A 23,950-nucleotide genomic window follows, 5' to 3' on the forward strand; every position below is an offset into this window, starting at 1 on the left:
TAATGGGAGCCTAGTACTAGCGTTCTGTTCTAAGTCTCAAATGTTAACAATGTATTCAGAGCTGTCCTACCATAGTCCCCAAACATGTTCCATGTTCTAAAGTTTCCTAGGTCCTCCTTTGATCAAAACTTCCATCCCCTTAGAGCAGCTGAATTTTTATTAGGCGTCAGGAGAAAAGCAAACTGACACAACTAATTCATACTAATGTGTGAATGACTGATAGCCCCTTAATCCTCCCAAGAATGTTAACATGTTTAAAAGAGTGTTATTTATAATGTACATGAATTTCCAGTTGGTATAATTTCAAGCAGTACTGTCTATAATGAAAAATAGGCAATGAAGGTAAGATATTTTGGAGTTGGTAGATGGGAAACGATTGTGAAAGGGGCCAAAAGATGGTCTGCCAGTTTAGAAGATGTTTTCCCTTTTTTACATTCTATCACCAAACAAGAGGTTAGATTCTATAATGAAATTCTATAATTGAAATTATCAATTAGAAAATAATTGCACTATGCCTAGATTAGCTCCCTTAAACCTTCCTTGTCTTTCATAGTTTCTGCCCTTCCTCTATTTCCAGCCCACAGAAGCTTTAGAAGTGCTATTTTTTTAAACAGGTCCCAGAGCAACAGTCATTTATCTATATAGGTTTTTTTTTTAAACAACTCAGATCATTTATATTTGGGGGGGGTAAGTTTGCTTTCCTATTCATTTCTTTCTTACGCTATTAGAGTAATTCTCATTTCCATTGCACATACTGGCTGGTTACTAAAGGAGAGAGCAGAATCAAAATACGCAGGCTTACATGGGAAAATCTATCTGGCATTGAAAGATGCCAATGGGGGCTTCCATACAGATCATCATTGGGAATTGACTCTTTTTCCTTTTCCCTTGGGAGTCAGAGATATTAGAATTATTTTCCTTTTGGTTAATTTCAAACTATTTGAAATCTGAATGTTACAGTGTCTGAATTCTGTCTGAAAAAGAGCAAGCTTTGAAAGAAATGTCAAAGAGGAAGCTATATAAGCCAACTCATTTCTACAACATGTCAAAAAACTTAGAAGCAAACATTGGTAACAACATAGAACACATGATCTTATTCTCAGGTCAACACCAGAGTTATGCCAATTCGTCTCCTACTGGGACTCACTTGAGTGGTTATGAGTTCTCCATGGTTATTCAGCCTTATCTTATACAAATATCAATTAGGCATGAGTTTGTTTTGTTTGTCTGTTTTTTTCCAAACCAGAATGTTTTTCACTATGTCTAAAAGAAGGCAAAAAACATTGGACAGCAAGTTTTTCAGTGAAAATACGCAAAGATACTAATGCTAGAATAGAAATTACCTGCAAAGGGCTAGCCAAGGATCTATTTCTAGGTACTGTAAACGTTTTGAGGACATCATCTTCTGACACTGGCATCATTAAAACAGAACTTGTAAGAAGATTCTAAAAAGAACAAGAAAAATTGGGTGTTTTCAAGATTAGATAATATGCAATGAAATTAGAATGTAAAACAAGATTCTAGCATTTTTAGAGAGTGGCCCACTATGAACTCCACTGGAAAAGGCATATATCTGCAATAAATTCCCTTCCTAATGAGCTAAATGGAGATCTGATCTAGCTGACATATCTAAAATGCCATTTTCAGTTCTAAATCCTCTCACATTATGATTTACAAATATAGGGAAAATCTCAGTATAACAATTCCAATAGAATTTCTTTAATTAAAAGTTTCTAAGCTATGGTAAATGGCACGTTTGTTTCTTGCCATTTAATTCTTACTAGTGGTGTGTTGGAGCCAGCTTGTTCTGGATCATGAAACCTAATTGTTAAATTTTCAGTGTGAGCATTTACTTCTCCAAAATTAGCAAATGCTACAAATCAGGGTTTAACTTATTATTTTGTTGATTGTTTAAACTTAGGAAAAATGATAAAGAAGATGTTAAAAATGTAGATTGAATTTTAAAGTGTGTTGTGCATATGATCCCCTCTTCCCCAACCAGTTGTTAAACATTTATCTACACATCCCCAGATATACCATATCCAGTACTAAATGATAACAGGATCTGATTGTGTGTGTGTGTGTGTGTGTGTGTGTGCGCGCGCGCGTGCACGTGCGCCTAATTTTATGTACTTGTCACTTTGGGAAGGGAAGAGAACTCTCTCCACAAATTACACTTTTGTTGAAGCTAGCAGGAAGATGAACACCAAATTTAAATAACTATAGCAACCAAGTGAATCAACAAATATTTCAATTGTGTACCTATTTAGTGCAAGGCACATCATAAGATCAAAAAGAAGAAATAAGTCACTAAAAAGAAAATAGGAAAGCTTTAGGCAAAAATTACTGATCCTAACCTGTATTTCTTACTATTCTTACTTCCTGGAAGTAAATAAAAACTGAAGAACAAAAAAAGAAGCCATAGTGACTATTAAAACATAACAAAACAATAGAAAATGAAAAATTCTGAATTTGAATAGGATTAGTTTCTTTTTTTGTTTGTTTTGGTGAGGCGATTGGGGCTAAGTGACTTGCGCAGGGTCACACAGTTAATGTCAAGTGTCTGAGGCCAGATTTGAACTCAGGTCCTCCTGACTCCCAGGCTGGTGCTCTATCCACCATACCACCTCGGTGTCCCAGGATTAGTTTCTATTACATAAACATAATGTCAGCCTCAAATGTAGCCCATAAGTAATAAGAATGAAAGTCAAGGACTATCCAAAAACAGCAGTCTGAGAGAGGGTGTACAAGGAAGGGCAAGTTTGGAAATGAAGTACACTTTAGTAGGGATACAACTGCACTGCTGTCACTAATCTTAAGTTTACCAATAGAAAATTCAAATTCAGAAAAGTTAAGATTTAAATGCATATACATACTGGCACATCTTCCATAGGAGATGCCTGTGTGAATAGCTGAGTGTTTAAATTCTCCCCTTCCCAATGACTGGAGCAGAAAAAATTTCCCGCTTTAGCAGTTGGAGATTCCACCTAGGAGTAAAAAAAGGAAGCATTAATTTTTAAAGGCTTTTTTCTTGTGAAACACAGTAAAACAACTGATTTCTGATCAAAATTTCAAATTCTTTCCTCACCATTAGCATGAGCCCAAGCACATATGCCCACAAGCTCTAACTCTTCTATTCAAAAAATTCTCTTTACCACCCCAAATGTCTTGGTATTTGAAAGGTCAGGCTTATTAGCATTTGCCTTTTTATGTTTAACACATGGAAAACACTAATATTTTTATCTTTTTTATCTAAATCCCAATTTTCTAAATTTCTGGATATCCTTGGCAGCTGAGAATAGAAGAAGGAAAATCCCTTAGGACATAACTGGAAGGCAGAGGAAGTGGTTAGCATAGCTAATCTGGCTTCTCTTCCTTTCCATTTTTCTTTCTATATGTCTATTAAAATCCCATTCTGCTGCCTGATTATAGTGCAAAAACAACCTTGGGCTTTTAAAAATATATCACCAGAACATAAGCTCCAGCAAGTCCTGTAAAACAAGAAGGGCTCTGGGTACTGGCTGTGTGACAGACTATATCTGTTACCTAAGAATCAGTAGCAGAGAGGTTTGTTACCAGAGTTTTGGCCAGTGTGGTGAGTGATAAATTGTTTTGGTCATAGAATAAGAAGAAAGAGGAGGAGGAGGAGGAAAAAGAAGAAAGAAGAAGCATTCACATAGTGCTTTAAAGTTTACAGAGTGCTTTACAAATATTTCATTTTCACAACAACCCTGTGAGGTAGGTGCTATTATTATCACTCCCATTTTGCAAATGAGGAAACTGAGGCAGAGAGAAATCGAGTGACTTGCTCAGAATCACACTGCTAATAAGTGTCTGAGGCTGGATTGGAACTCAAGTCTTCCTGTCTCCAGGCCCACCATTCTCCCCACTGCACCACCTAATTGGAAATTCGTGAAGACTCTACCAAGCTATGAAGTGGGTTGTAATCTGTATCAGTGGAGGTAGTACTCATGCCAACAGAATCATGGATCCTTTATGTCCTGATGTATGTCTTCTGACAAAATTATTTATCATGTGACAGTAGGAAAATTGAGGAGATGCCTGAGAAATAAAGTATGAAATCAGCATGGGCCATCAGCAGTTTATAAAGATCTGCATTATTCATGAGATCCACTACATAGCCTAATATCATAGGATAACCAAGCATTTCTCTAAGAGAAAGAAGGCCAAAGAGGCCAGGAGAAGAAACTCTAGATTATGATGTCGCAGGTTGGCTCTCTCCAAAGAGTTTTCTGCTTACCTCTTGCTTGATCTTCTTTAATAAAGGTGGACCATTTTCATGAAAACCTGATACAATTCCTGATTCATCAGATTCCTGTTTGATCACATCTTGTAAATCTTCTACAAGATGAGATGGTGTCTGAGGCTGAAAAGGAGAATGATGTCAGAAGACAAGTTCAGTTTCTAAGGACAAATCTGCTTAACTAGAGACAACTCCCCACACTTACTAGCATCTTCAAAGGACCATATTTTATTTCTTGTGCAGCGAGAGCATGTTTGAATGGAGTAGGAGTTCTTGGAGAGCTCTCTAATATTGACCTTTTAATAGCTGGAGTTCTGAAACTTTAAAAAGAGAAAGGCAATGTTTTAGTGTAAAAGAACCCATATATTTATTAATATACCCATTCAATTGATTCATTTCTCTCTTAATGAGTTTTAGCATCTCTGTAGTGTGATCATTGAGAGGCAATGTGGTACAATGAAAAGAACACTGGCTCTGGAATAAGTTGACCTGGGTTCAACCTTCACCTTTGATGCATACTACCAATGTGATCTTGGGCAAGCCCCTTGCACTCCCTGAGCCTCAGTTTCTTTATGTGTAAAATGAAGAGACTGGGGTAGATTTCGTCTCTTTCATCTGTTACGGTTGGAGAAGGTATTCTGGCTAAAAAAAATGTTCCAGCTATAAAGAGCTATTATATATAGATTACCAATATTCAAAGAATTAGAATACAAAATAATATTCTTAATGATAAAATTATACAAAGATAAATTTACCATTATGCTACAAATACAAGATGATATTATTAGAGATTTAAAACATGTATATTTTTATAGGTATACTTTTTAGCAATCTGAGACTAATATCTTTTTAAATGAAGCTTCTCTAATTTTTATATAAGCAGTGACTACTAATTGGGGGGAAATGCAACATTTAGGAAAAAAGAGATCATGACATCTGTATGGTAAAAGTGTATTCATTTTGAATTGAGTAAATAAGAATCTGTAGTAATTCCCCAGCACCTGAGCTATGTAAAAAGGGTTTACTATGGAACCTAAGGTTGCAAGCAGAGTCTATGCCTTCTTATTAGGATAAACTTTTTTCAAGTGTACTCACTTATATATACAGTGTAAAAGGCAGTGAAGCTTAGACTTGAACATTTTACAACAAATTTTTATATATTAATCTAAATAGGATCTCTGCCAGGAAATATTTTGCTAACTTATTTTTAGTGATAAGATGTACTTGGATTCAATCACTGCATTTTACTTTTTCTACAATTCAGACTGGCCTAAATCTCCCATAGTTACTGAATTAGCAAAGTTTATTGTATGTGAGTTGATGTTTTATCTACAAATCATGAAAAACTCACACAAATGTGAAAAGAATAATATGTATTCAAACATAGTGAAAAAAGGGGGAAAAGATTCTTAAATTTAAAACAAATAATCAGCCTCATACTAACTGACAAGGAGTAAAAGTTAAAGATCTTTTTGCCCTTAATGAGGAAAGAATGCCTTTGTTCAGAAAAGAAAAGCCAAAATTGATATGTAAAATAACCTCTATGAATACAGGGTAATCAAATCTTAGAATGAGCGTCAAGAGGCAACCTAATTCACTTCTAATTAGTCACACAATTGATGATAATACCAGCTGACTTTATACAGGGTATTTTAAAAGTCTTAACACATTTTTAAATTTTGATAACTTTGATATCCCATGTAATGCTTTAAAAGAAGTCTGCATTTTTCATTTGACCCCCACAGCAATCCTGTAATATAAGAACTACAGGTATTGCTAACCTCATTTTTCAAATGAGAAAATTGAAGCTGAAATAAGTTAAGTGACTTATCTATAATCATACAGTTAGTAATAATCAGAAATAGAATTTAAAACAAGGGCTCTCCTGACCCCAAGAACTCTATACCACCTTTGTTCTCCTATGATTATGAACCTCTAAATCCTGGAAAGATAGAACTCAAGATGGAAACATATGTTTTACCTATGGACAACATTGTCCAAGAAGTCCAGGGAATATTTGACCATATCCTATCAAATAGTATAGACCTGAAAAATAAATTTCATTATTAAATGACTTACATATTATTTTCCTTTTGAGGTTTAACAGTTTGGTCTCTGTGAAATGGTGTTGTAACAGTCAACTTATGACCATTGAGTGGGGTGGAAGTCAAAGTAGGCATATCCATATCCATATTTTCATGGTTATTGGAAGTGTTTAAGAACTGTAAATGTGAAAGAAAAAAGAACCAAGCCTAAATTAAAATATTATCTTTTAAATTCAGCCAAATCAAAAGAAATCCCATTTTGGCAACTATTAACTAGATTTTACTGACTTAAAATATGAAATAATTACAATGATAAGCGTAACCATATGTTCCATGATTAGAATAATGTTTCAGATGAGCATACTCAAGATTCTGTGTATGTTCACCATGAATCAAATCAGGGTTTCTGGTGATAAAATTATGAATCCCAAGGAGACTATCCAAATAAGTACTTGCCATCTTATGGATTAAGAGGCATTCTTTTTTTTTTAAATTAAGGTCAATTAAGCAAATTATTTTAGAATTTTATTTTTTTCTTTCATACTAACTAAACCTATTTCTATAGCTTCTTATACTATATAACTATCATCAAATCATTTAAAATACATGGAAGATTCTGGAATGAAACTGATTGGATTAATTCAAGACAGCTTTGTTTCATAGGCACTTTTCTGTAGTTAAAGCTGTGCTTCAAAGAAATTTAATAGGTAATTATAAATTAAAATATGCCAAATTACTTATTTATTTGGATTATTTTCCATTATTTACATTCATAGTGAATTTCCAATATACATGTTTTAGCCTTCCGTGGTGTATTTTCTTAAGTTTTTAAAAATCACTAGAAAAACCCCCTAATGAAACAAAGAAATTAATAGGCAAAAACTGTGTTTACATAATGTTATGGCTTATAGCACAAAATAGCTAATGTTCAGAAATGAGTTGAAGATTTAACTTTTCCTCTCCGATATAAGGACAGAGTGGCACCTTTGCTTTTTTCTAGCTTTTAGTCACAACTTGAATATCTAAATATTATCTAAACACAGTTTGCTTCTCCCACCAGTCGTCCCACCTCCCCCATCAGTGAATCATATTACAAGTGGACAAAGATGCAGAAAGTGTTTTTTGTTTTTTTTTAAAGGGGAGGGGAGTGAAAGATGGAAAGGTTAAAATCTGGTGCTAGAGGAAATAAAAGCAAAGGCCATGCAAATAATAATCTTCCCCTTTCAAAACCACCAAGAATAAGAGGCAATTAAAATAAAATCATCAGTTAGTTTGCAGGTAGCCTAATCTTTGCAAAGTAAACTGACACAGCAGTGGCTAGATTCAAACATGGAATGAAATCAGTGAGTGCAACAGTAATTAGTCATTTGTTCTGAAGGATTAGTTTCTAAATTGTTAACACTCTTGAGACTGTTGAAAATTAGTAACATCTGTGTAGCATTTTGATCTACCTGAGAGGGAGAGAAGGGCAGACTTTTGACAGGGGAACGCTTGGGAGTGGAACTGCTGACGTCAGCAAATATGAAGGAGCTATAGTCTCCAGTAGCTAGGGGGCTGGCATGCCCCCTTTTTTTTCGAAGAATGACGAGTGGAATTGTGCTGTGCCTTGCAGTAGTAGGTAAGGACTTGGGTGAGTCAAGTAAACCCTGACTCGACATGCATTTGCTCAAGTTTGTGCTAATATATCCTTCAGGTCTATGAATACTGCCCTCTCTTTGCTGAAGTTGTATGGCCTTGTTTGAGTGGTGTTGACTAGGTGAAATATCTGCTTCTTCAAAGAATTCAAAACTGCTGAGGTCACACCATGATGAAGAATCCTGAAACAATGTGGGAGGGATGGAACTATGAGATGATGTATGTATGGTATGGGCTATCTTGTGAAATCACAACACTGAAAAAGAGATGCCACATACAAATCAAACACCTGTCTACTTTGATTTGCACAGTTAACATCTGTCACAATTACAAAATTGTGCTATATTAGGTAATTGTATCATGCTCCATCCAGAACCTGTCATAGTATATTGCTGGCACAAAGTAAGTGCCTACTAAATATTTGTTAAATGAATGAATGAGTAAATGAATGAGTGAATGAAAATCCTACTGATCCAAAACTGAGTTTTTATCCTGGTACTACATTATTATCAAAATGTCTTATTATGTGCAAGCTAAAACAAAGGGAGTACCTGCTCTAGAGAAGGATGCATTTGGGCAAAATTCTGCCTTTATTTTAATAAATTCTCAATAATTACTTGTTGAGCAACTAACTAGAAAGTTTAAGAGAAGAAATGAAAACTATGAATGCAAGAATACCTACTTGCTAAGAACTACACTTACACAAATCTGTCTCACTTAAACATAATGTCTTACTATAAGAACTGGTAAAGAAAGATTGATGATTTATAGAAATAATCCCCCCTTAACACTAGAAGTGGATTCATGGCTCCAAGAAACATTCTGCAATCTCTTGATCTGCCTGGATAAAGCTCTTGATGTTTTAATCACAAAGCAAAACAGGATCCTAAAGGAGCACACAAATGTGAAAAAAGTAACACAAAAAATGGACAAATTACTCCCACCCTCAAAACAGCAAAATTGCTTATAATATTTAATATGATCATTTATTCAAAATATGGGTTATTAAAGGTCAACTGTTTAAAAAAATAAATTTTACCCAAGTAGTCCAAGAAACCATTTATACCCATGACCTTCAAAATAATAGATGGAAGAGTATGAGACTGAAATCACTTTTAGTATTGCAAATGTCAGTAACAGTGTAACCATTGTAGAAAATGAAAATGATTGTAGTACAGATTTTCCAAACTCTATGGAAAAAAAACACAACATTTTACCTTGGCTTGTCAATTCTACTTACAGAATCTATAAACTGGAGTGTTTCTGCAAATTCTATGAGGTTCTTAACATTATCCAGAATATTTCCTTGGTGAACAATCATGCACCTTGCTGGGGATGCACTCTCTTCAGGTAAACAACCATGGTCCACTGGTAAAGATGGAGTAGAGTGATGTTCTCCCAAACAGGAAACAGGTGCACTGTCACCATGAGGTCTAGTATGGTCGGCAATTGCTGTACTATGCCAGCCTTGGTAGCTGGATGTGTGGTTCTGTGTCTAAGGAAAGAGAAGGGGAAAAAGAAAGAAAGAATGGGGAGAAAAAAAAGGAAGAAGGAACTTAGCAAAGAAATTGCACAAGGTGTCAGATGCTGTTGGAGGAAAGATAAATGTAGTTGCATCATCTAAGACTTACGCCTATGAAACAGTTGTCAAGATGTTTCCTTTTATCAATGCAAGACCCTGCTTTTAAGTAGTGGTATATTTTGTCAGCTTTACAATTACTTTCATGGGCATCATTTTGTTAAAGAGCAAGTAATGGGGGCATAAGTGTCTGTATTTACATATACATACAAAAGTATGTCTCTTGTGTGTAGGATATTTAAAAATCTGCATTAGCATACTATCCCAAGGACTTATTAAGATTTTGCTGCATGTTTAAAAAAATTACCCAATTACCCTGCAAAAGGCTAAATATTTAAGAGTTAGAGTTGCTTTTGTTTGCATATATCTTTGTTTTTTCTACCTCTAGCTAGTGCTACAGCTTACACCAATGCAATGAAGAGGCTGTCAAATCAACGTGGTTAGGAAAGCAGAAGAGCAAATTAACAGAAGTTTCTTTCCAGTGGCATCATGCAACAGAAGAAATTGCAAAATATTAACTAAAGTTAAAAGTGGTCAGACTAACATCATGCATATAATCATTTGATTATTAAACCAAAAAAAATTTACTCATAAAAGTATCTGCTGGCTATCACTTCTCTTCTTTATTTTTTTTGTTGGTTTAACTATATCACAAAGGACAAACTGTTTTGCTAATTTTGCTATCTAATCACTACAAAATATGTCAGAATTCAGTAATAGCCAGCACTGGTTTTATGCATGCAACTAAAAGGGCTAACATTATTCACAGAGAAGTAAAAAAAAATATTGTATGTTGTGTGTGTAATATGTATGTTGAACATGCACCAAGTCAGGTCTGAAATTATGAAGTATACAACATACAGGCAAAAGAGGGTCTGAAAAGAGAAGAAAAACAATCTAACAAATAGGCACCACATTTTCATTACAAGAAATATTGCTTTTTTAAACAAATTCTGATTTCAATCAGTGTTGGAGCTTTTTATTTTACTGATTTTCTTTACTACATTCTTCATTGTTTACAATAATTCCACAAAACAAATTGTTGCAAAGAAGGACTATCACTGTCAATATCTGGGGTCACTATTGCCTTATGAAAGGGAAGAAAGAACCCCAGTCTAATATTAGTTGCATTTTAGTATGTGCAACATCAAATCCTTTTTAATGGAAACATAGAGCCTTGATTAGTGTCACAATTAGAAGGGAGGAGAAGGAAGAAAGAAAAGCACTGGAGTAAAGCTGCTATTCCTCCGGCCAAGCACACAGTGACATTCTTACTGGTAATGCCTGCTGCCCTTTCAGTTCATTCTCAGTCGACTTTAGTAGCAACTCTAATTCCTTTATTCGTTTTTCTTTCTCAGGGTCTTCATCATTATAGTGTCTCTGAAATTGAGAGTTGAGGGAAAAGAAAAGATAAAAGTCTGATTGGAACTGATTGTAACTAAAATGCCTGTGACTTTTTGTTATGTGGCACCACAGCCAAATTAGTCTCAGAGATGATACAAACACCAACTGCACTTTTCCACTGTAAAAATCCTTGTTTTAATATCAGGAATGAAATTCAATATGCTACCGTGAAATGAAAGGCCCCCACAGCAGATGCTGACTGATGTGTTGTTCCAATATCACCTCAGAAGAGTAAACTACCTGCTACCTCAGTCAGGACTCCCTCCCCATCCCTTTCTTTCTTTATGTCATTCAACAGGATGGAAAAAAAAGTGTTCTGAGACAAATAAAAACATTCATATTTTAAAATTTGTGCATTTGATGTTTAACTAATGCCTTTCTGAAATGATCTTTAAATTATCTACCTGAATAGCTGCAGCAGCTGGCTGAGGGACATTGACAATATTTACATGCAATGCGACGGGATATGGAATCTGACCGGAAACCTAGACCAAAAAAGGTTTGGTTTTTTTAAATAAAAAAAGTAATTCATGGCAATACATGCTTATATTACTTTCTAAGATTTAGCTAATAGTATACTCTGTACAGACAGAATGCACACACAACTAAAAACCCACCTAATTTGAAAATAAATTAGGCAAATTTTCAAAGGTAGCTTGTCATTCAAATTCTCATAGCAAAAGAAAGAAATATGAAATGCTCATTAACCCTGAATAAGAAAAGTTTACTTAGCAATTTGAAAGGTTATAATGGAAAATTTCCTGGAAAAAAGAAACATTGCAAAATAGAAAAAAAAAGCTGTTTAATAGAAAGATTATAGTATCAGTAAATTGATAAATAAACTTGTTTTCATTTTAATCATTAGAATAGTAGAGATTTAACCAAAAACATGAGGCTTTTCATGATAGTGTTCTTCATTCAAAAATGATCTTCTGGAGGGTCTGTATCATAATTATCTAATAGGTTAGGAAAGGAAAGATTTTTTTGCAGATAATTTTCATGTGCCTTTAAAGGCTCTACTAATGAGGCTCAGGTAATTTTCAAGTTAAAAAAAATGTGTTACTTTTATATTTAAGATTGTCATCTCCATTGTTTGTCTTCAATGTTTCTTTTTCTACCCATTATCAATCACTTATTTCCCTAAAAATCAATATTCATCAAAGGGGAGGGAGCTCCATAAATCCTAGAGAGAGAAAAAAATTGGAAGGTTTCAGACATTACTGTCCTATCATTAACAAAGAATCTCTAAAAGCATACTTTTTTTTCTTGGTGAAATTTCAGAAAGTCAAGTGAGCATCCCTTTAGAAAATGTTATATTAATTCATCATTAATTTTCTTGATTAGTATATTTTATGTTAAATAAGAGAGTTAACAGCAAGTTTAGTGTGGTGAGCGCAATTAGAACATAAATCTTCAGGCATGGGTTCTAGGCAGCTCCTTTCATTGTTAGTTGTATGACCACGGGCAAAGTACTTAAACTCTTAGTTTCACATTTTAAAAAAATGAGGATGATAATTTTATTTGCCCTACCTCATTCAAAAGATTCTTATGAAAATCAAATGACAGAACATACAAGCAAGTGTTTTTAAAAAGTAAGGTACATCACTGAGGGGTAGGGGAGAAGAAGAAATGAATATTATATGATAATAAAATACCTCAATAAATGTTTTAAAATAAACTATATTATACAACTACAATAGTATTCATTGGAGGTAAAATGATTATTGCTCTTACAAACTAGCTTTTTCTACTGCTTACATTTTGTGTTTCAGAGATATGATAATAGGAGTAGTCGTTGCTAACTGGGGCCTGGGCAGTTGATGGGAGCTGTGCAGAAGGTGGCGTGTGGGCAAAACCCATTAAATGATTGTTCTTCTGAAAACTTGTGGCTACTGTTGGTTGGTTGGCCTTAGGAGACTCCTGAAGATAACCTTCTTGCTCAACCTTTCGACGCATTGTAGAATTCCAGTGGTTCTTGATAGCATTATCAGTTCTGCACAGAAATATATACACATAAAAAAATTTTACAAGCAAAAGTTTATTTTCAGATTAAAGCCAATTGACAAAAAACTGCAGAAAGCATTCCTTCTGCTCCATTCTTAATTTTGTAACAAAGTGGACATCCTTTTCACTTCCTACCACCTGGATATCCATATTTTTAAGATGTCAACTTCCACTAATTACTTTCAACAAATCATTAGCTATTTTATCTTCTCAAGAAAGGAATATTTTCATCAAATAAATTTGTGGTCCCATTGGTATTAAATGGCATTATTCTGAAAATTTCTGCCATAGTAGAAAATTAATCATTTGAATTCCAGTGTCTAGCATTCAGCACCTTTACACATAACAGACCCTCAGTAAATATTTATTGATGGTGATCACTGCGGACTCCTTATCAACAGCCCTGGAGATGAGATTTGTAAAAATCATCTTTTTAAAAGGAAAAACACTTGTTCTTCAATTGGATAGAAGTTGTAAAGGAAGATAGAATCTGTTGTATCACTGTATAACATATATGGTTGATGCTTCATAATTTTCAGGCAATCATAGTTTCTGAATGTAGCAAAGAGTCTGAAGCCTTCCTTTTTATTAGTCTTGGTGAGGGGGTGGGAAGATATTTTAAGGGGAGAGGGAGCTCAATTGTCCTTTCATTTGTGATGACCAATAACAAAGCCTACCTCCATACTCTGCTCATCACAGAGAATAGAAGGCTTCACCTTTCCCCTATACCTCCTGGATCTTCCACGGTGGCCAAGTCTACATCTAACAGTAAAGCATTGCCACATCAAAGTCATCACAGCCACACAATTTCTCATTAGACTCAAAGAATGTTAGAGATGAAATGGAACTTTAGAGATAATCTGACCTTTCTATGACTTTTTCCTTCTCTAAGGACCACTTCTAGTTTATGCAGCTTAGGAAACCTACAGGTACAATGACGAGAAACAATCTATTGCACAAGGGTTAGGAGATATTCACCACCAGCTCTTCCCTTACTCAGTTGTCTCTGTTAAGTGTCTCTGAAACAGCCCAGTGCAGAAAGCAAGGAATAATTGGGGAGTGCCATTAATAGTGTGGGGTAGTGGAAAGAGCAATGAACTTGGGAGTCAGAAAGCCTGGGATGAAGTTCTGTGCCACACTGAACCAGACATCTGTGAGGCTCTGTGCACCTTAATTTCCCTATAGGTAAAATGATTTCTACCTATATACTTCACAGGGTTGTTATGAGAAAAATCTTTGTACAGCATAGGGTGCTATATAAATTGGAGCTTTGGAAGAAATTTCAATGTTCTCTATACTCATAAGTCTTCCATCTTCACAGTTATTTTAACATGTGGTAGAAATCTTATGTTCCAAATAATAGGTTTGTTATAAATCCTTTTTGCTGGTAAAATTTGCTTCTGCCCTAGTGAAGAGTTAAGTTTTTGCTTTGTTTAGTTCTTTTAAATTTTATTTTGTTGCTTGAATAATACTACTTATTTACTTAGAAGCAAAGCAATAATTCATAGAAATGCTACTGTAGCTAAAAGAAAATACCTTGGAAGTATGTTAAGGTGAAAGTTCTAGGCTTGTATTCAGGAGAACTGGGTTCAAATCTTGACTGTACCAATAACTAGTTGTGTAATCTTGGGAAAGTCACTTAATATGTCTGGGTCTCAGTTTCCTCATCTGTAAAAAGAGGATGTGGTACTAGATGACCTCTTAGGTCCCTTCCAGATATAGAAGTCTATGCTTCTGTTTTATGCTATGTAACATTTATGACTGACACTATGTAATTAAGCCATTCTCCAGTATTTAAAACAGAACGCTCAACACCCGTTCCTTTTCCTTTCCCATTTAATAAATAAATCTGATGATGTTACCGTCCCGGCAGTAGTTTTGCGATTTCTGCCCATCTGTTCCCCAGTCTCTTGTGTGCCTGGTATATTATTCTGTCTTCCTCTTCGGTCCAGGAGGTTTTCTTAACTTCTGGATTTAAATGGTTGTGCCACCTCTCCCTACATTGTTTTCCAATTCTTCCCTTCAAGTGCTTGGCAATAACAGACCAACGTTTCGGACCATATTTCTGTACAAGTTCTATCACCTTCAGATAAACATACAAAAATCACCTGATGTGTTAGTGCTATAGAATTAATCAGGGTAATCATTCTGCAGTGTTGAAATATCTTCAGTGAAATTTCTACAAAACTGTTTTTGTTGACTGGAAATGTGGGCAAAGTGTCCTATATTTCCTACTGGCACATTTTATCTCAAGTTCTATGACTTAGAGCAATGTACTGAAAAATGTTGTATATAACAATTTAAATGAAAGAAAAGGGGGTACTTACTCGCTGATCTTCTTCTTTTGTCCAAGGTCCCTTGATTAGCTCAGGATTTAGTACCTTTTGCCATCGATGCTGGCACTGTACATCTGTCCGATTCTAGATAAAAGGAAATAAAGATAAACTGTAATCTTAATATTACTTTGAAAGTACCTGAAGACTTAATTCTTTACTCAATTTAATGCATAATCATATTAGATGAAAAATCAACAGCATTTCTAGGCATAATTACATCACTGGAATTCTTTCTCATTCTTATTAAATACAGAAAACAACTAAAGAATAACCAGGAAAAATTAAAAGTAAGTTTAAAATTCAGATCCACAGTTACTAAATTGTTAAGCCTAAAGAAAACCTCTCTTACATTGATCAGTATGATAACTGGACATTAAGTAACTAGTAGTTATATCAGTAGTGAGACACCTGCAATGACTAACTAGATATTAAAGAAATCAAAAGAAATGGTGTGCTTTGTGGACAGCCATCATAATTAATTAAAATTAATTTTTCTTCTGAACCCAGAGATTTGTACTTCATTGTTAAATTAACCATTGACTATGCAACAAATCACCAATGTCATTTCACAATTCCCTCATATTAAATAAAGATGACAAGTAGTCACCCAGACTCTGCTTGAAGACCTCCAATGAGGACGTATGCCCCACCTCCAGGGGAAGCCCCATTCCACTTTGTGACAATGCCTGTTATTAGGATGTGTCTTCCTTCCATCAAGCTTAAATCTGTCTAGCTACTACTTCTACTCATTTGTCCTAGGGGTGTTTTCTGGAGCCAAGGAACTTCCTTCCAAGCTCAGTTCAAGATTTACCTCCCAAATAACTAAGGTTTTACTTAATTCTTGATCCCCTACCCCTAGTTGTTGGTGCTTTCTACCTCTTGAAATGACTACCTATGTATTTTATTCACTTATCTGTATATAGGATATACCACCCTGACTCTCCTTGAGGATGAAATCTGTTTCATTTTTGCCTTTGTATCCCAAGCACATTAAGTTTCTTGCACATTAGTAGAAAGTTGATAAATGTTCATTGTTTAATTGAATGATACATGTAAATAAAATATTCTTATCATCCTGATGGTGGTTTGACTACAATATGACATAATAAAATTGTTCAAAATGGTACCCTTCAGAAAACTAACAGTAAATTTCATATTATGTTGCACCATACCAAAAATAAGTTATGGATCAAAGTGTTTCTCCCAAATTATTTACCTATTATGTTACTGAACACATTAGAATGTGATACAGCCTATCAAAATATCTTGCTTTGTTTTTTACAGAGTATAAGCAATTGATTACTCACAGGCAGAAAATTGGCAATAATTTTCCAATCATCTGTTCCATTTTGTTCCACTAGCTTCTTTAGCTTCTCATCCTGAGACAATCAAAAGAAATAATGTTCATCAGGCAATTAGTTGTACAGCTGTAATTAAGTTAAAGTGAAAAAAAGAAAAAAATAAACAATACACATTATTTTTAAATCTCAGACTCCTCAAATGTAACAGATCTTCCAGAATTACAAAAAAAAAAAGATATTCAACAGTGAATTCTGCTGTAATTTTTTTTCTATGACCATAGCTAATATCTTAAATTATTAGATTATAAGCATTTTGAAGGCAGGGACTGTGCTGTTTTTCATTTTTGCCTTGCAGAATACCTTGTACATAGCAGGTACTTTGACAAATTCTCATTGAATTGGGAGGAGGAAAAAAAAGTAAAAAATATGTAATTACTCATTTGGATCTCTTTCATCTAAGGAATGAAAGATTTTGTGTTTCTTAAACTTTATTATATTCCTGTGGTATAAGCATTGGATGCAAAAGGAGATTAATATACCTACAACTGAAACAAAGTTGCCAATTCCAAAATATGGTAACTATCACAGCACCTGGCAATCTGTCTCACAAATAGGCAGGACTTTGGTATTCATCCCTTTCTAAATCTGCACCTCTAACAGTGTGATAGCCTTTATACTTTTGTAAGTATAACACAATAGACAAAATTCACATTGGGTTAAAACATTAGCACAATACTGATCTAAACCTTTAGGAACAACTCTTAAATACAATATATAAATGTTTCTTAGGGGTAATCAAATGCAAGTGCATAATAGATAAAGGAGATGAATTTTCTGAGTCTCTCTGCCCCACCCCCAACTGTGGAGCATAGCTATTTATCTGGAGTCCCTGTGTTCATAGAAATGTGAGTTACTAGGTTAAATAAAACAAAACAAAGACAATTTACAGAAGTTACTACATTCTGTACTGCAATGAAACCAGAGTGCCTGGTGTAATATAATTATGGACTTCTTATCCAAGAATACCAAACCTGACAAATTTAAATACTATTATTACTAATAGAAAAATCAAGCTTCCAGTAAACTCATTTACAAGAAGCAACAGTGTCTATCTCCTAGTTATTGGATGTTAAGAGGTATATATACTTATATTTCTCAGAGATTTTTGCATTGCTAAGTGTTTTGAATGGTTGCCTGACATCATGGCAAGAGGTGATCTATCTCTTTTTCTGGAGTCATTTAAGCACCTGTAGTTTAGTCCTATTTCTGTTATCTTGTGGCTCAATGAAGTCTAGCTTTTCATCAGGTAATAAAGTGAACCAGCAGTTACCTCCTCTCGGGTCCACCTTGTTTTTCCTAAGTGACGTTTCCCAGTCTTGGGAAGTAGTCCATCGTAGTCATGATCATACATCTCAATATCTTCTTCATCCTCATCACTACTATATATGCTACAGAAATAAATGTGAGCAGATATAAGATGGAGCAAGAGGAATTAAATTACTGAATTGCAAAACACACACAAACTTCTCAACAATCTTTTCAAAGGTTATAAAGATAAAACTTTGGAAACTTGCACAACAAGATTTTGTTCTGCATTCTGTTGTTCAAGTATTGTGAACTAGTCCTGCTGTTTTGGGTATCCACAGATACAAGCAAAGAACTGGCACCTTTCTTATTACTGTACATGTTGAGACCTGCTGTTTCTGTTAGATCAGTGACAAATTACCCATTTGGCAACCTTTCAACCAATGGAAGTTTAAATTTAAAGTAGCGCTTGGGACAATAAAGAGAACAAGAGCCCATGTCCTTTATATAAGTGAACACTCAACTCCTTTAGCCCCATATGTCACATCTCTTAAAGAATACTTTTTCAAACACAATAAACAAACCCATTATTTTATTCCAATGGAGCTCCATCTTATTAAAAGGGGGGAAAATGGTTCAAGTAATAATACTTGTCAATAATGTAATTATAGTCATACTTATAGATTTGGAAGATTAGGAAACATCGGAGTGACTAGAATTTAAAAATCTAAGGAAAACACAGCCAACAAGCAATCTGCTTCATAAATAAATGTGAATACCAAATCTGACCAGATTCGTGTCATAAAAGTCAAGCGTGAGGAAATTTACAATATATTGTTTCTATAGTAACCAAGTGATTTACCAAGCTACTTAGTATTTAGAATCTACTTACACTTTTCTACTTCTAAACAATTACTACCTCAAATTGTACTTTAGATACCCTATAACTCACCTAATTCATGACTAAGGGATTTCCCCTAGAGGCAATCTTTAAATTTAAAAGGAACCTATAACTGCTTTCAAAGGACCTCTTAACTTATCTAGTTAACCAAAATTAAAAATTTCTGATTTCTTTTGAAGTACACTATACTTAATGTTTATTTATGTGCTCAAGTGATTGTAGTAATAGCTCACATTCATATAAAGCGCTTTCCTCACAACAACCCTGTGAGGTGGATATATTAATATATAATAATACATTAGCTAATATATGATTATATATCCATTGTACTGACTGTGAAACCAAAGCTCAGAGAGAGGTGAAGTGACTTGCCTATGGTGACCCAGCAAATACATTTTAAAGCCAAGATTCAATCCCAACTGAATTATTGACTCCAACTCTAATGGTCTTTACTACACCACATTGATTCTCTTTGTATTTTTGTAATTATAGAATACTTTTAGGCTTTTCTGGCTAATATTTTTGTTTTAAAACCTTAAGGAGTAAGAAAAAAATACACTATTTCACATACCTCAGTAAATTGATAGCATTTATGGTATCAGGAAAAAGAAAACTACACCAGGCAGGGACTAGTAAAGGATGATTCTATAAAGCAACACTGCAAATTACAAAAATGAGACTTTGCATCAACACAAATGTTTGTGTTGTTAAACAAAAATATGAGTGAATACTGCCACTATAATTCAAGCTAATGTAGTGTTTTCCAAAATTTGAGGTTCTCATTTTCCCTTTTTCTGGCAAAAACAAAACAAAACAAAACAAAACCCAAAACTCAAGATCAGCATTCAAGGTGACAGACAAGAAACGTATGATTTAACTTTAAATGCTACCACAAAACAAATAAACTGAGAAAGAAGAAAAAAAGTCTACTGAAGTACAATTGATCACTCTTAATGCTGCTCCTAGTACATTGTTGGAACTCAATAGATGTTAATTATAATTGTATTCCTTTCATATAAAACATAACAATTTATGTACACTAAACAAAAAAAAAATTATTTAAATACTTGATGGGATCCTGAATAAAGCACTAAACTTGAAGTCATAGGACCTAAGTTCTAGCTCTATTATATAGTTTATCTTAGGCAGTCTCTTAATCTCTGTGGGCTTCAATTTCCTCATCTGTAAAATGGAAGGGGGGGGGTGGTTGTCTAAATAGCTTCTCAGATCCCTTCTAGCTCTAAATCTATGGTGTTATGGAAACTAAGGATCAACAATCAGGAATTCACAGGTCCAGACCATGACCTCAAACTTTTATTCTTTGCTGCCACTCACCATTCCTACCTAGTACTTGTGACAAAATTCATGCACAATTAAAATGACCAAGGTAATTTGAAAGCATTACAATCTAAGCAACTTCATGTCTTAACTTTCTCCTCCAGTTTGTTTGGACCTAAGAATTCAGTTTTCAGAACTCAGGGCCTTTCTTGTCAAGCTAAAAAATAAGCATAAATACCCTTCTCCCTTGGGAAAAAAAGCACCCAGATAATAAGTAAATACACCCTAAGCTGCCCAGTGGGGGCAACCATGAGGAGAGATAGAAGGGTGCTGTGAAAAAAAAACAGTGGATTACCAGTTAGACACCTGAGTTGTTCTACCACTAAAAGGTCATGTGACCTTAGACAAGTCATTTTAGCGCTTAGTGCCTCAGTTTCTTCATCTGTAAAATTGGTTTTCTTCTAAATAATCTCTAAGGTCCCACCCAACTCTAATATTGCATAATTCTGCATACAGAATTCACCTGCAACAAATTAGAATTAGAAGTGACTGCGAAAACCAAGTTGGTATGGGAGGGGGGAGGAAACTATATGAAGAAATTCCTCGGCTTGGTTGAACTCTCTGGTGATAAACCTAGAATGCCCTTGAGAGGCAGCATGATGCAGTGGAAAGGATGCTGGATTTTAAAAGAGAAGTCCTGGGTTCAAATCCTCATTAGGTGTGTGAATTTGGGCAAATCACTTCCCCTCCTTGGGTTTTTATCTCCCCATCTGAAATGGGCCGATTGGGCTAGATGATCTCTGAGCTCGGAGTCTTGGCTGCCCTTAAAATCAGCTTCCTCAGAAAGACAGTAGCCCTAAAAGAGATGAAGCCTAAGAGGAATGGCTGTACTAAATTGACATCTTGCAGCCATCTCCTTGCTCTGAGAGATGTTCTGGAGCATGCATCTGCAGCATGATTAATTTCTACTAAGAACCTGAAATAACTCTCCCCCCCTCCCCTTATCTACTTGACAAGATCTTAGAACCAACTGGCAGGCAGAGAGTACTTTCAAAGGCCCCCTGAAAGGGTTAATGCACAAGGTTCCCCACCTGCTAGCCCGAAGTGCGGTTACAAGGCTATACAACTATGAATATGACATTCTGTCAAGGAAACAAACCGTGAAACCATACCATAAAAAAGAGGGGTGGGGGTAGAGGTAGAAAGAGGGAGGGGAACAGGAAGAAGTGACTTGTGGCCGCTACCGTGATTCTAGAAATGGGGGTCAGACTCCTTTGGCGGACCTGATGAATTAGTAGCTCCCAAGTCCCTTCCGCAGCCCGCCCGTTTTCTCTTCTTCACTCTACTTAGTTGATTCCGCTTCGTGCTCCTCCCTACCCCTCCCCTGGCTGCCTCTCCTCCCCCTTTGCCTTCCCTCCCAGCTCTGCTACCTGGGGGACCTCAAAGGACCTGAGGCAGTGTCGCCACCTTCCAGGCGTCCCGCGCGCCCGGAGGAGGTCAAGGAGACCTGGGCGCACTTACTTCATTTACCCCACAATAGAGCATTCCTCAGAGCGCCCTTGCGCCAATTGTCCTCCCCCCCCCCTTTCCTTTCCTCTCCGTCCCTTTACTCCTCTCAAATGAGTTCAGAAAAAAAGCTACTCCAATTTGCCTTAAACTAAAACAAAACGAAATGGGAAGGGGCGGGGGGAGGGGGAGGAGGAAGGAGAGAACGGAAACCCTCAGAACTCCAATGCTCCCTCCCCTGCCTTTCGCCTTTCCTCCCATTTCTTCTCTCCACAGTTCTTTCCCTGGACAGTTCTGGATTCCAGTCTTAGTTCTCGCCCCAGGGAGGCAGAGGCGCAGGTTGCAGTTCTCCCCGTGCCTCTCTCCGCCACAGGGTCACTCCAAGTCCTCTCCTCCCCTCTCTTCCTCACCGCACCCCTGACCTAGGAACATACTTGATATGATCGGCTCTCAAGATTGAGTTCCTACACCCACTCACTTTCCAACTTCGAAACACCTACAGCGGTCTTAAAGAAAAGAAAAAAGAAGAAGGAAAAAAGAAGGAAAAAAGAAAACAATTCTCCAAAAATAAAACCCAAAGGAAAAAGGAGAGGGGAGAGGTTTCCCACCTCTTCAGCGGGAGGTTTCTACACACTTCTACAATAGGCTTCTACACACATTGTCTAGCCCCTAGTCACAACCCCAGTGAGCAGAAGGCTTCAGTAGCTGGAAAGAGAGGCTGAGTAGAAGGGAGCCTGGAGCACAGTCCACGTGTGTGAGCTACAACTCCCAGGATCATTCAGGAAGGGGAGGGTGGGTGGGTAGGATCCAGGATGGTATCTCTGTTCCATAGCAGCAGCAACCACGAGGCGTTTCCTCTCCTCTCTGTCTCTGTCTCTCTCTTTTTTTAGTGCTGGCTGCACGCCACCCCCGAGAAAGACTTTAAAAAGGCTACAGCAAGTTAGCTCGTAGTTTAACAATAACTCGTCCATTCGTTCCTGTGCCTAAAGTCTGGGACACCTGGGTCCCCAGAGTTGCAGAAATTGGGAAGCTGCAGGAAGGAAGCAAGTGACAGTTCCTGACAAGACTCCCAAGCCTATAATACTATCGCCCCTTCCCCTGCCTCAGGCCAAAGGCTAAACAGTTTTCATCACATCATCCTTGGAAATGAGAGCTCTGGCTAGCCAGGGATGTGATGTGTGCCGAGTGCTGCCGGCGATGTGCGTGTGTGCGTGCGTGCGCGTGTGTGTGTGTGTGTGTGTGCAGTTTCCATTAAAAATAAAAGCCTTCCCAAGAATAGCGACTAAAGGGGCATCAAAACCAGGGGTTGAATGGAATCAAAGAGGAAAGATCTGAAAACATAAAAGCCTTTTTCTTCTGCCCCTAAAATCGTCTTTTTTTCCTGCTGCCTGTCAGCTGACACTATCTTTCACCTCCACAAAGAATGAATGAAATTTAAATGAACTACCTGCAGCTACTAAACAAGTCCGACATTTTTTTTATATCTGCCATATGCTCTACTCATCCAAGTCCAAACACATCTTAGTGCATCCAGCAATTATGTGGAAACTAACTCGCAGACACCCGCTGAATTTAGTAAATCATCTGGAAAATCCTAGGTGTTGGTGTGCTAGATTATGCCAGTTTGAAGATAATTTGATTGCTTTTTTTTTTTGTAAAGAAAAATTCCTCCCTGTGCAACTTCGAAAGGGATCGCAAGGAGTCCTTCCCAACATCTTGATACATTTCTCTTTTCCATACTTCCATTCATTTGCTTTTCCAGCTTCTTTGCAGAATTAGGGCTTCAGTTTCTTTGCACCGACTGACAGTCCCTGAGCGAAGCACCGAGTTCCCTGCTACTCTTGCAAGAACCTCACCCACAGGCTGTTAAATACACTCTCTTCCAAACACACACTCACCACACACAAGCTCGCGCACTCATGCTGCTCACTCGGGGACTTCTTCCAAGTTACCTGTGCCTGGGTCTCCTGGCCATTCTGCTGCTAGGCACTTAGCACCGGGAAGCCGGGACTGGATGGGGAGGGGGGCTGCCCCTGCCTTCACCGGCTGCTTAATGGAGCTCCACACCACCCGAATGAAGTTTCTCAGGAGAAGGAGGAGGAGGAGGAGATTGAGGAGGAGGAGGAGGAAACAGGTTGATATTAAAGAGTAAACTCTGTAAACAGAGATGCCATCAAACAAAGAGCTTTTGGACACTCCCCCTCCCGCCAAATCTGGCGCCCCTGCAGTGCGCACGCGTCCTAACCCCCCCCTCCACCCCCACCCCCGCCTCTGCTTGCAGGTCTCTGCTGTTGCTGCTGCTGCTGCTGCTGCTGCTCCTACTCCCCCTGCTCCCGCTCCTGCTGGTGGAGCGACTGCTTCCATTCTGCCCCTCACACTGGCTCTGGAGCTC

General features: G+C 36.7%; 1 protein-coding gene across 5 annotated transcripts in view; it reads right to left on the minus strand.

Moving 5' to 3' along the window:
* Positions 1–23,663, minus strand: part of MYB (MYB proto-oncogene, transcription factor) — a 38,013-nt gene extending 14,350 nt beyond the window's left edge. The window contains exons 1-15 of one of the 5 annotated variants that reach the window (XM_027850693.1): positions 23,511–23,663; positions 17,899–18,016; positions 16,575–16,646; positions 15,259–15,351; positions 14,794–15,014; positions 12,686–12,920; positions 11,332–11,412; positions 10,799–10,903; positions 9,185–9,439; positions 7,761–8,126; positions 6,344–6,486; positions 4,470–4,584; positions 4,262–4,387; positions 2,877–2,987; positions 1,344–1,445 (exon numbers count right to left, since the gene is read on the minus strand). In XM_027850693.1, coding sequence (XP_027706494.1) covers positions 1,344–1,445; positions 2,877–2,987; positions 4,262–4,387; positions 4,470–4,584; positions 6,344–6,486; positions 7,761–8,126; positions 9,185–9,439; positions 10,799–10,903; positions 11,332–11,412; positions 12,686–12,920; positions 14,794–15,014; positions 15,259–15,351; positions 16,575–16,646; positions 17,899–18,016; positions 23,511–23,533 — 2,166 coding nt within the window. In that variant the 5' untranslated portion in view covers positions 23,534–23,663. The remainder of the gene's footprint in view (positions 1–1,343; positions 1,446–2,876; positions 2,988–4,261; positions 4,388–4,469; positions 4,585–6,343; positions 6,487–7,760; positions 8,127–9,184; positions 9,440–10,798; positions 10,904–11,331; positions 11,413–12,685; positions 12,921–14,793; positions 15,015–15,258; positions 15,352–16,574; positions 16,647–17,898; positions 18,017–23,510) is intronic. The other 4 variants (XM_027850694.1, XM_027850696.1, XM_027850695.1 and 1 more) reach the window with 4 other exon arrangements.
* Positions 23,664–23,950: the final 287 nt, after the last annotated feature.

The sequence above is a fragment of the Vombatus ursinus genome, unplaced genomic scaffold, assembly GCF_900497805.2.
Source record: "Vombatus ursinus unplaced genomic scaffold, bare-nosed wombat genome assembly UNPS02009132.1, whole genome shotgun sequence".
NCBI classification, from domain to species: domain Eukaryota; kingdom Metazoa; phylum Chordata; class Mammalia; order Diprotodontia; family Vombatidae; genus Vombatus; species Vombatus ursinus.